The sequence below is a fragment of the Labrus mixtus genome, chromosome 9, assembly GCF_963584025.1.
Source record: "Labrus mixtus chromosome 9, fLabMix1.1, whole genome shotgun sequence".
NCBI classification, from domain to species: Eukaryota; Metazoa; Chordata; class Actinopteri; order Labriformes; family Labridae; genus Labrus; species Labrus mixtus.
The window spans coordinates 26,272,645-26,284,961 of NC_083620.1; the positions used below are offsets into that span (position 1 = coordinate 26,272,645).

Here is a 12,317-nt window from a genome sequence, read left to right on the forward strand (position 1 = left end):
CAGACTCTTCGGCTTCTACCTTTTTTTTTAAGTTGTAGTTTCACCATTTAAACAAATAAGCCGGAGCTGTAAACTTAATTATCCATTCAGACAATCTGGCTGCGATTAGCACAAAAAACCCAGCAGCTGTAAAACGTTACAACAAGTTGTAAATGTTTGAAAGTCTCTCGTTGAACAAACATTCTGCACGTTTTGCTTCAGGAAAACTGTCATAGACGCAGAAACAAATTGTTCTGCTGCAAGATCTTTTTTTTTTTTGTGTTTCCCAGCCTTTAGATAAATCTGAAGGTTATATTTTGAATTGGAACGGATGGTTAAGTTGTCAGGAGCTGTGTAAGAAAAATACACAGTTATAGACTCTGTTAGAAGTTGTTATTATTGACTTAAAATTATAGTAAAAATAACTTAAATATGAACTTTGGCATATGAGACCCCATAAAACAAAGTGCCACAGCTGACCCTGCTTTGGATCTGACTAATTTCTTACCGTTTTTAACTTCCTCTCTCTTCCTCCCTCTCGTCTTTAGGCTCCGAGCCACGAGTACGGTGGCCACAGCAGTCACGTGACCAACGTTGCCTTCCTGCACGACAACAGTCACCTGATCTCCACCGGCGGGAAAGACACCAGCATCCTGCAGTGGGTGGTTGCCTAGGCAACACTCTCCAACCACATCTTGAATCCCTGCAGACAGGGACCAGCTTTCCTCCCTGACCCCCCCCCCACCCAATCACCTTTCACTGTTTTCTCCTCCTGCCACCAGGGGGCAGTCACTCCTCCGTGCCTACCGGAAAATATTAAAGAAACACACACACACAACTCCACCGACCCACAGACGTCACCCCGTTGTAATAAAAGCAAATTATTTAGTGTCCTGCTGTTTGTGATAGAATGTAGAGAAAATGATTTGTTGCATTGCAGGAAGTGAGTCCTAACTGTACCCATAAAAAAAAAAAACTACTGTAACACCAGAGCAGCTGGTGAACCTGTGGCTTTAGCATTAGTACTAACTGTGCCTGAACTGTATTAACCTTAACCCCCTCTGAAGGGAGGTCCACGTATTTGAATGGAAACGTGTCTTTGCAAGCTTTAGCTCCTCATTTACAAATCGTGTATTCTTTACCACTGATCTGACCATCTCTGGATAGAAGTCACAGAGGTCATGAACAGGCTTGTGTTTACGCTTTAGAGATTAATATTTGCATATTAATCAAGCAGACATTGGTTTCCTCTCATTCATACAGTGAACAGAGCAGACTCTCCAGTTTAGATTGAGGTGGATGGATTCATGTATGAAATTCATACTTCCTAAAAGTTTTCAAACTAAATGCATCAGAGCTAATGGATTCTTAAAAGTGAGGGGGAAATTACAGTCTCATTTCAATAAAAAAATAAAGCTGATATGTTTGTCGAGCTGTGATGTAAAGTTCACACGATTTAAGAGCTAAAACATCCAAAAACACATCGACCTTTAAAGAGTCAAATAACTCTGCACCCAGGTGAGTGTCGTAGATTCTTATAAACATCTTCCCTCTTTCCTCAAGTAAGAAATCCAAACGGGACACCTTCAAACCTGTGACAGACGTCTCCTGGAGTTTAGACAAACAGGAAGTAACCTCTTTAAGGTTTGAGTCAGAGCTCCATGTGCGTTAGCTTTTATCCACATGTGTTAGGGATGTGTGATGTTTGTAAGAACTTACCTGACCTGACCTGGGGCACAGGAAGATTGTATTAGACTTCATCAAATAGGTGTTATTATTCCACTTTAAAAACTATGATTATAACCTAACTGCCTTGTTATCTAAGCGATTCTCTTCCCTTAACAGGATTTCCAAAACGATTACGATTACAGATGTTCTGTCTGAGATTTGGCTGTTTTCCCTAGAGCCTCTCATTTAGCCCCGCCTCCCCCCTCCCCCGGCCTGCTGTGTTTCTGATGGTACTACTGTGTTACTGTAACCGTGCTTTAGAAGGCACTAGATGGCGCTACATTGCAAGAGAATGAGCATGACTGAGGCTGCCCTCCTCCTGTAGATGCTGTTCATGTTGCAAAGGTCTATAGAGTTAATATATGTACGATGCAGTATATCCAAGTGGCTGTGTTATTTTAATATTGAACTATAACAACGATGGATGTGATTATATTCTTGTGGCACTTTTAGTGATTGACGGAAGAGTAATGTCGGCTGCTGTGCTGTTGAAGTGAGCTTGAGCTTCGCCTTCTTCTCTTTTGTTAATAAAGTTTTTACCCAACTACTCACATCAGAATTTTTTTCTGTCTTTTTTTGTTAATTGGGGGGGAAAAGGGAACCGATGATCCCACTGAAGTTAATTTAAAGAGGACGTATTATCCCCCGTTTCCATCTTTTCAAACAGTTCCCCTGTGGTCTAAATGAAACATCTGTGCTGTGCTTTGATCAAAATATGACATGAATCAAGCACCAGAGGAGGTTTGTGACCCTGTATAAACCAGCTCTCTCAGAATGCTCCATTTTGGTGTGTGTGTCTCTTTAAATGAAATGAGCCCCCCCTGAGTTTTCCCGGTAGACATCACTCCTCTGTAGAGAGAATAAAAATGGCCGACCTGTGCAAAAGTTTTCCTCTAGGCTGGGGAAGGAGTCCATGGGTGGAGATATCAGGGGATACCAGAATCCCACTGTGACATCACAAGGAGAGCAAATTTGAAACAGAGCATTTTTCTCTGTGTTGTAAGTAGGGGTGTGAAAGGTTACAAAAAATTGTAAACGGTTACACGACGTCATTTTTTTCGTGTACACGGTTAACCGTTAACCAGAAAAAAGAAAAGAAAAGTGGACCGCAATCGCGCTATACAACCAATGGAGGGTGCGGCCGCTTTTCAGAAAGATTCCTCCGCATCACTGCCGCCACTCAGAGTTGTCAGACAGATACAACTGTGCTTCATAAAGTAGGAAAACTTGCCATAGAAGTTATACGAGCAGGGTGTGTCTGTCTGTGAGTGGGTGGGGCGAGCGAGTGAGGAGAGAGAGAGAACAAGGCGAGTGTGTGCGAGAGGCAGGTGTGTGTGCGAGAGGCAACGTTATGATGCAGGAGACCGGAGCAGAATAAGCAGGAGAAATCAGAGTCGTGATGTTAAGTGTATGTAAACGGCCCGGTGCCTCAAAATAACAAGCCGGACTCTCCGTGTCTGTTTACGCCTTGCTGCACCTCAGTGAAGTGACGGGGGTCAGCCCCCCAAGTTGAGGACTACAACTTCGGCCCTGGAGCAGATGAATAAGTCTCCCCTGTGCGCCCTGACCGCGGTCGGAACGCGAAGCAGGAAGGGGTTAACGCTCCGCTCAGTAATATGTTTAAATTCAGCGGGTTGTCTCGTCTGATCTGAGGTCGTAGTCCAATGGGCCTGACCCTCGGGGCTGCGCAATCCAACATTTATCACGTGCATTTGTGAGCGCAGTAACGTTGTCAAAGTGGAACTTTATTCATCTCTAAATAAATGTGTTATTTTTGATCAGAGATGATTGAATGCGTGTCTCTAAAACACTCAAAAAAAAATTAAAAAACGGTTTTCGTTTACTGATTTTTCCTAAACGGTTATGATTTACTAACCGGTTACACGTGCACACCTCTAGTTGTAAGACTAATGCAGACCACAAACAAAGGACTGGATGGGTTTATTTCACATTTTCTGGGTCAGTAGACTCTCAGGTTACCCAAATAAATGTTCAAAAAACACTGTCAAAGTAGATTTTTCATAATATGTCCCCTTTAAATCTGATAAACAGATAATAAACTGAAGTTAGTTTTGTGCTCTTTTCTGCTCGTTCAGCTTAAATACTGAATATTAGTAAGAAATATGTTGACGCAGCAGTCAGAGTAAAAACAGGACAGTTAACAACAATGAGGATGATGTAGTCACAGTTGTACGATGTATCGACAGTCAACATGTTTATGATGCTGAGAGGAGAGAGAGAGAGGTTGCTAGTTGAAATACTTTAGTCACTCGTGGAAATCTGGATTTGTTCATCGTGAACATTCACTCGGGGTCGCTCAGTGACCCGCAGCAGGAGACCACGTGTGACTCCTCCTCCATCAGATCTAACTCCAATTACATCCAGGAAGTCAGGATTAAATCATTGAAAGCCGGAGAAGACATCCATCACACTGTCTTACATTTAATGATTAAGGGGAAAAACTGCCAAATGGAAGTTCTCTCATTTTATTATAAGAGTTGAAAACGTCCGAAAATCTAAATAAACTCTTCTTTAAGAGCGCTTTTTTTTCTCTTCCACTGCCATAAGTCTAGAATAAAAAGGCCCATAAATCCTAAAACAAACATAAGTGTGACAGGTGGAATGTGTGAACGGCCGTCCCTTTGATAGGAATAACATGATTACGCTCGTTTTAACGATTTTCTCTTCTTCAGATTTCGATCCTGTCAAAGTGCATCGAACCATGGAGGGTGACGGAAGGAAAGCACAAACTGTCGACTCTCTGACCTTTTTGCAGAAGAAGAGCAGATAAACTACAGTCTCTCGTCAGTCTCTGCAGAAACACATCAGCAGGCACGTTGTCTGATGTGGTTGAAAATGCACCCTGGGACAGACCGATAATCATGGACTGGGAACGAGGAATGTGAGGTTATGGAAGGTGTGAAAAGGTCAAAAAAGATAACTCTTTATCATCAACCATGATGATGTTGTACAAAGAGCAGTGATATACTTTTAGCGACCACAAGGTGTGTTTTTGACTTTGGAGAGCAGAGGAGATGTTGACACTGAGGTCAAGGAGGAAGAATCTGGTGTTTATCGAAGACTGACTGAGGTCAGGTGATGTTGGTGTCTTGGTCAGGTCATGTCGTCTGTCAGCACCTCTCTGGTCAGGAGGCTGCAGACCCCAAAGTTCCTCACAAGAACAAAAACATGACAATCAGAGGGGACCAGGAGGTTAAAGACGGGTCTTATGTGATAAGAAGTCAACTCAGTTTTGTGTGAGATTTTGAGTACAGTACATAAATCATGTTGCATCATCATGATTCTGCTCGACCTACATTTGAATTTGACAAAATGATGAGCCAAACAAAAAAAAAAAAAGCCCAACAAGGCGACTGCGGACCAGAAGTGATGTGTAGTGATGTGCTGATAAATCTGATTCATTGGTGTTGTTGTTGCTCTGTTTGTCTCTATCTTTTCTGCATCTCCTTTCATTCCCTCTTAAGCCAAACACAGTCTCAGCAGACGGCTGTTCGACATGACTCTGGTCCTGCTCGAGGTTTCTGATGTGTAAAGGAAGTTTTTCCTCTCCTCTGTAACTCTGCTCAATGTCACTTTGTGCTCATGATGGATTAACGTTGAGACTCAGTAAACGATACAACAAAGATTACGATCTATACCTGCTCTTCTTGAGATAACATTTGTTATGAATTGTTGCAATAAAAATAGAGATTTATTGATTGTAGATACAAACCATGTAGAAAATCTTGAGAGGAATTTACAAAGACAGTCAAAAAAACACAAGTTGGATAAAGGTTGGACAAAATTAGCTTTTGGCAGGCTCTGTTGAAAGTCTTTTAACTTAAAAAAAAAAAGCAAAACGTCAGATTTATAGGACAATAGTCAAACTTTAGTGTCAATGGGTACAAGGCCAGGATTAAATATTTCACTTCACATCATCATTTTCTGCCTCTTTTTTATGTTTTGTGTATTTTTAAAAAAGGGCATCAATTTTATTATGTCTAATTTGATTAATATTGTCCAATACAGGCTTCCATAGTTGAGCATTTTCTGCATGTTTGGCTTCAAATGAAACTGAATAGCAAGAAATAAACAAGGATTTGTCTCGGTAGCTTCTTTGAGCTTTACATGACGAACATAAACACTACAAGGATAAAGGACTTCCCATAGGGTGAGAGGAAGAGCGCGAGTCATACGATACTCCAAACTTTAACACAATAAACATCGACCTTTAGGATCAGGGTGACACGGAGGACAAGGAGAGAGAGGGGGCACTCTGAGGAGCTCTAAGAGACTGGAACAAAAGTGCTTTGGCATTCAGAGGATAATTGAAGTTTGTCTTGTGTGTCTCTTAATGCACGGGGTCATACACAGTGCAGGGAGTAACAGAGAGTTCTATGTTCAGGAGCTACACGCTTTATACCACTAACACAATATGACTATCCTACCTTTGAAGCTTCTGCTGCATGTTGAGGTTGTATTTTGATGAATCTGGCCTGCACATCTTTTCAGAGTTTTCTTTTCAGATACACTGACGTTTTATTTATGATGCAGAGAAAGAAAGAGAAATGTGTGAACGCAAACAGTCCTACTTTTTCGGCCCGACTTTACCCAGACTTGTTCCTGCCAGCTTCAGGAAAATTCACCATTAAGTGATTTTATATCACTCGACATGTGCAGGACTGGTCTTCATTCGCGTAATGTAACTCCTTCTTTTCTGCTTGCCCGTGTTTTCTTTACATCTAGTAAATTGATACTGTCTGTGAACATGTCTAATTAAATGTTTGATAGAAACACAATGAACTGTCATCTTAGCGTTGGACTCTGGCGCTTACTCTGCCATCTTGGATTTGTGCAGCCTCTGTTTTTACGTCATGTCCTGCCTCCTGAGACCAACTCAGGAAGATTTTTAGGGGCAAGCTGTCCTGAAATGTTTGAGACATTTTCAGGAGTCCATGTGTGTAAAGAGCTTTATATAAGTAGTTGTGGAGTAAGAAGGTTCACCAGCTTTCTCCATGACATGAGGCTCCTGATAGAGAAAGATTGAATATGAGGGCTGACTCTAGGTGAAGCACCGCCGGCAACAAAAAACTACAAATTTAACAACAGCTTTAAGCTAGTCATACCTGAACGCCACAGTTTATGAATCAAACACTGACTTCTTGTCTCTCTGTGCTTGAATGAAAGCAGCATTAGGTCAGAAAGTCGGGGTTAGTTTACGAGAACAGAAGCAGGTCAAGCCTCCATGTCTCCCTTAATCTCTCTTTGTTTTGGTTTTTGTCCTGAAACGTCATCTTTCCTATAACCTTTGTTTTCTGGAGCGTTAACAACCAGTTAGGCTAGGTGCACATTCCTCCACTCTCATCGTCTGAAGGAGATTTATTGCAAACAAATGTTCATCTATTGTCCCCTCAAATCCCAAAAAAGCTGGAAGAAACACATCATTAAGACTGTTTTTTTTTTTTTTTTTTAGCTTTCATCGCCTCATGATGCTCTCCCACAACAACTCAGCAGCCATTCAGAGCAGACACGACAGCTGCTCCCTTCTGTGTTTCGACAGTATCGCACTGTACTGTGGAGGGTGATAATGTCGTGGAGTGGGTGCGATTTAGCAGTAGATGAAAGAACAAGCTGTATTTAATGCCAAACACTGATGAAGGGGACTAAAGCTTGGCACAGCAGTTAAGTGGATTCGATGCAAATGAGTCAGACGTGGGCTGTAATTTATTGATTTTCATTGAAAGAAAGAGTCTGCGCTGGATGGCGTTTTTCCGCACTGAGACGACAGGAAGATGGAGCAGGCTGCACACTACAAGAGATTGATGCCAGACGCTAAGTTTCCCTCTGCTCAGAACAACACAGTAACGACGTATTTGAGCATAAATCAGCGCCGTCGGGAGGAGTGGGGAGCAGAAACACAACATCGTTTCATCATTCAAAAGTATTGATCCAGAGGAGAATAAGTGGCAGTCCTACTTCTTTAAAATGAAGAACGATTATGAAAAATACACTTTTTTTTTTTTTTTTAGAACTTTGATTGTTTTTTTTTTGAAGCCTGAACGATTTTCATTACCAATTCGTCTTAAAGTCGTCTGATAGGAGGGACGCAAAAGCCGATTAAATTAGTACTTTTTAGGCCAGGAGACGAGTCGTGAGAACAGAAAACAGCGTGACTCGTTCTCAGAGACACTTAATCAAATAACACAGGATGGAATATTCTGACTGTCTGAGGTCTCAACCACAAAATGTACAACCCTCAGGCTGCTATGCACACACACTCTCACACACACTCACATGCTTTATTATTCTGGGAATGACACAATAAAAGGATTGCATGGTTGAGTTGAATGGGAAGGATTGGTACAGGACAGGTACAACGTGTGCATGATGCTCCCTCACAGTTAAAGGAGTTCATCTTATAAATACAGATCAAGTTAATGATGATCAAATTTAAAAGAAAATATGCTGAACGGGTTTTGAGAGATTGTTCCTTAAAAAGTAAAAAGTGAACAAGAAGTTTTTGACCAGCAGTTTAAATCAGTTAGTAAATGCGCCCTGAGTTGAACTCTGACCCCTCAGCCCTGTCACTAGTCACCGTCATCCAATAAAGACAAACACCTAAAGAAGGGGGAAAGGAGAAGAACAGAGGAAACACGATAATTATTCAAAGCACAAAAAGAAACAACATTTGCAGTAAGTGAATGCTGTACATGTTTTTATCCACGCTGACTGATGGTCGGGTAAAATAACAATAAAAAGAGCAAGAACATGAAGTCTGTTGTAAGTGTTCATTGTTGTTTTAGATGTTGATGATGAAGATGATGATGATGAAGATGATGATGATGATGAGATCAGTAAAGTGAAACTCTGACTTTGCCCTGGACTTTGTGAGGAGGCAGAAATGGATATGAAATCAGGTACGTGTGGAACACTGACATCTTCTCGTCTCCAGGTGAACTCCTCGGAAGATATCCCAGCAGCCTCCTCTTCCTCCAATCTCTCCTCCTCTTCCTCCTCCACCTCCTCTCTCTCCTCTTCCTACTCTTTCTCTCTCTCCTCCTCCACCTCTCTCTCTCCTCCTCTCTCTCTCCTCCAATCTCTCCTCTTATTCCTCCTCTTCCTCCTCCACCTCCTCTCTCTCCTCTTCCTACTCTTTCTCTCTCTCCTCCTCCACCTCTCTCTCTCCTCCTCTCTCTCTCCTCCAATCTCTCCTCTTCCTCCTCCTCCTCTCTCTCCTCCTCACTCTCTCTCTCTCCTCTTCCTCATCCTCCTCCTCGCTCTCTCTCCTCTTCCTCCTCCTCTTCCTCCACTCTCCCCTCCTCCTCTCTCTCTCTCTCTCCTCCTCTCTCTCTCTCTCCTCTTCCTCCTCCTCTCTCTCCTCTTCCTCCTCTCTCTCCACCTCCTCTCTTTCCTCCTTCCTCTCTCTCTCCTCTTCCTCCTCTCCCTCTCTCTCTCCTCCTCTCTCTCTCTCCAATATCTCTTCCTCCTCTCTCTCTCCTCCTCTCTCTCTCTCTCCTCTTCCTCCTCCTCTCTCTCCTCTTCCTCCTCTCTCTCCACCTCCTCTCTTTCCTCCTTCCTCCCTCTCTCCTCTTCCTCCTCTCCCTCTCTCTCTCCAATCTCTCTTCCTCCTCTCTCTCTCCTCCTCTCTCTCTCTCTCTCCTCTTCCTCCTCTTCCTCCTCTCTCTCCACCTCCTCTCTTTCCTCCTTCCTCTCTCTCTCCTCTTCCTCCTCTCCCTCTCTCTCTCCTCCTCTCTCTCCAATCTCTCCTCTTCCACCTCCTCTCTCTCTCTCTCCTCTTCCACCTCCTCTCTCTCTCTCTCTCTCCTCCTCCTCTCTCTCTCCTCTTCCTCCTTCCTCTCTCTCTCCTCTTCCTCCTCTCTCTCTCCTCTTCCTCCTCCTCTTCCACCTCCTCTCTCTCTCTCTCTCTCCCTCTCCTCCTCTCTCTCTCTCCTCTTCCTCCTCCTCCTCCTTCCTCCCTCTCCTCCTCTCTCTCTCTCTCCTCCTCTCTCTCTCTCTCCTCTTCCTCCTCCTCCTCCTTCCTCCCTCTCCTCCTCTCTCGCCCTCTCCTCCTCTCTCTCTCTCCTCTTCCTCCTCTCCCTCTCCTCCTCTCTCTCTCTCTCCTCATCCTCCTCCTCCTCTCTGTCCTCTTCCTCCCCTCCTCCTCTCTCTCTCTATCTCTCCTCTTCCTCCTCCTCTCTCTCTCCTCCTCTCTCTCCTCCTCTCTCTCTCTCCTCATCCTCTTCCTCCTCTCCCTCTCCTCCTCTCTCTCTCTCCTCTTCCTCCTCTCCCTCTCCTCCTCTCTCTCTCTCTTCCTCCTCTCTCTCTCTTCTCTTCTCCTCCTCCTCGCCCTCTCCTCCTCTCTCTCTCTCCTCATCCTCTTCCTCCTCTCCCTCTCCTCCTCTCTCTCTCTCCTCTTCCTCCTCTCTCTCTCTCTTCCTCCTCTCTCTCTTCTCTTCTCCTCCTCCTCGCCCTCTCCTCCTCTCTTTCTCTCCTCTTCCTTTTATTGCGCTGTTTTTATTTGGTTTTATATTTTGCTGTGTTGTCTGATGTTTTTATGGTGATTTTGTGTTTCTTGTCTTCTGTGTGCTCCTGTTGCAAATGCAAATTTCCCCTTGTGGGACAATAAAAAATCTGAATCTGAATCTGAATGTTCTGAAATTGAAACTGTTGATATGATAACATAAACTGTATCATGATGACTCTGCCTAATGACCATTAAACTGAAGTCTGTGTCTTCCTTTTAAGGTCTTAATGAGGAGTCAGATTTGATATCAACACTGTGATTATATATGACATTTCTTTTTCTATTGTGTTTGGTGTTGCTGTTTCAAACATCAACTTTAAAATAGTCTCTCTTTGTTTATGTTGGTTGGTCAGCTGTTATTTCATGCAGGTCGATGCTACCAACACTTGTAAGTAAATGAAACACTCGATCACTGATTGTTTAACTGAAGAGAATCAACAAAGTCAGCTCACTGCTGTTCCTGTTAAATAATAATGATCTGATCTTGGGGTCGATCAAAAGTTGTCTCGATCAATGTGTTTAAAGTAGGGCTGTCATACAGTAAAAAAACTGTATCACGATTAATCGCTTAATTTCAAAAGTTAATCGCGATTATTCACATTTTTAATCGCATGTTTGAAATTCTATAATTTCTGAGTTTAAAAATAAAAAACCCTTTTATTTTGAATTTTTGTACTCACTTTAACTCAATTTAACTCAGCTTTTACTTTGAAATAAATCAGGACCTTCTGGTAGAGCAACAGTTACGACATTAACTCGGCCACGGATAAAGGAACTTGTTACCAAAAACTAAAGTAAAACTGCTGAAGTGAAAAAAAGATAAATGTTTGATGTCATACGGTGGATAGTACTTTGGACTCATCAGCTGTCTGAGAGTTTTTTAAAGTGAAATGAGACATTCAAAGATGCAGCAGTGTCCTTCTTTCATCACTGTGACTACAGGGAGACACTTATCGACAGTGAGACTAAACAGCATGAGATTAAAAAACTGAATGCTTTAATTTGAGTTAATCGCGATTAACTATTTAATACCGACACCCCGACATTAAACATTTACAAAAATGGCATTCTAGGTTTTTTTTTGTTAACTACACAAATGTATATATGTACATTGGACACAACCTGAACTTGTTGGTATAAAATCTATGTGTGCGTGTGTGTGTGTGTGTGTAGTTTAGTTAACACACCACAGCGTCTGCAGGAGGCTGTGTTTGGAATAATTCAAACATCAATTAATATTCTCGACACGGTTTAATAACAATATCGGGCACGCTATGATAGAGAGAGTTCACCAAGGATTAAATTATGACTTAAAAAGGTGCAGTGAGTTGTGCTTATAAGATGCCTCCTGCTGTGGCTGATAGTGAACCCCATGTCGGAGGGGATGTGTGTCACCTTTCGACTATCTGCACATTGAGCGACATAAGATACCTCAGAAAAAAACTCCTGAAAATCCACATTCACTATCTTCACTGTAGCCTTTACATCCGTTTCTCCTGATTATTCTTGACATGAGAAATTAACTAATTACAAAATGTAATATGTTTACGGGTTAAGAAGCGGATTTGTCAATACAGAGATTAAAAGTCATGTCCTTATGGCTTATCTTTTGGTTTATGACCCACCTTCATGTACATGTGACTATGCTGTGTGTAAATGTACACATAGTGCAGTAATACAACAACTGATCAGAGCTGAGAAAGAGAGCATGAGAAGAAAACACAACTGAATAGAAAGTCAGAGAGAGGGAGAGGAGGAGCTCAAAGGAGAAGGTCAGGAATGCAGATGGTGTCTAACAGTCTATTCTCCGTACCTGCAGGGTGTCTGAGCTCCTGCAGACGGCCTGTTGAGCAGCGTGTTGATGTATGGGGCGTTACTGGACAATGGCGGTTTGTCTGCTGGTCGTCCTGCAGAGCCAAAAGTGAAAAAAAAAAAAAAAAAAAAGAGCCTACAAAAGCCTCCATGAGATTCATTTGTGGATGTATTTTTCCATTAGCTGTTTGGTACAAAGGCAGAGCGCAGTAACAGAGCATTGTGTAACCGCTATGTGTGCAGCTGCAGAAACTGATGCAGGTGATGATCACAC

General features: G+C 42.6%; 1 protein-coding gene across 3 annotated transcripts in view; it reads left to right on the forward strand.

Annotated features, from left to right (window-relative positions):
* eml2 (EMAP like 2) overlaps positions 1-2,258 on the forward strand; it is a 33,997-nt gene extending 31,739 nt beyond the window's left edge. For all 3 annotated transcript variants that reach the window (XM_061047140.1, XM_061047141.1, XM_061047142.1), the window contains one exon: positions 528-2,258. In XM_061047140.1, the coding sequence (XP_060903123.1) occupies positions 528-653 (126 nt within the window). In that variant the 3' untranslated portion in view covers positions 654-2,258. The remainder of the gene's footprint in view (positions 1-527) is intronic.
* Positions 2,259-12,317: the final 10,059 nt, after the last annotated feature.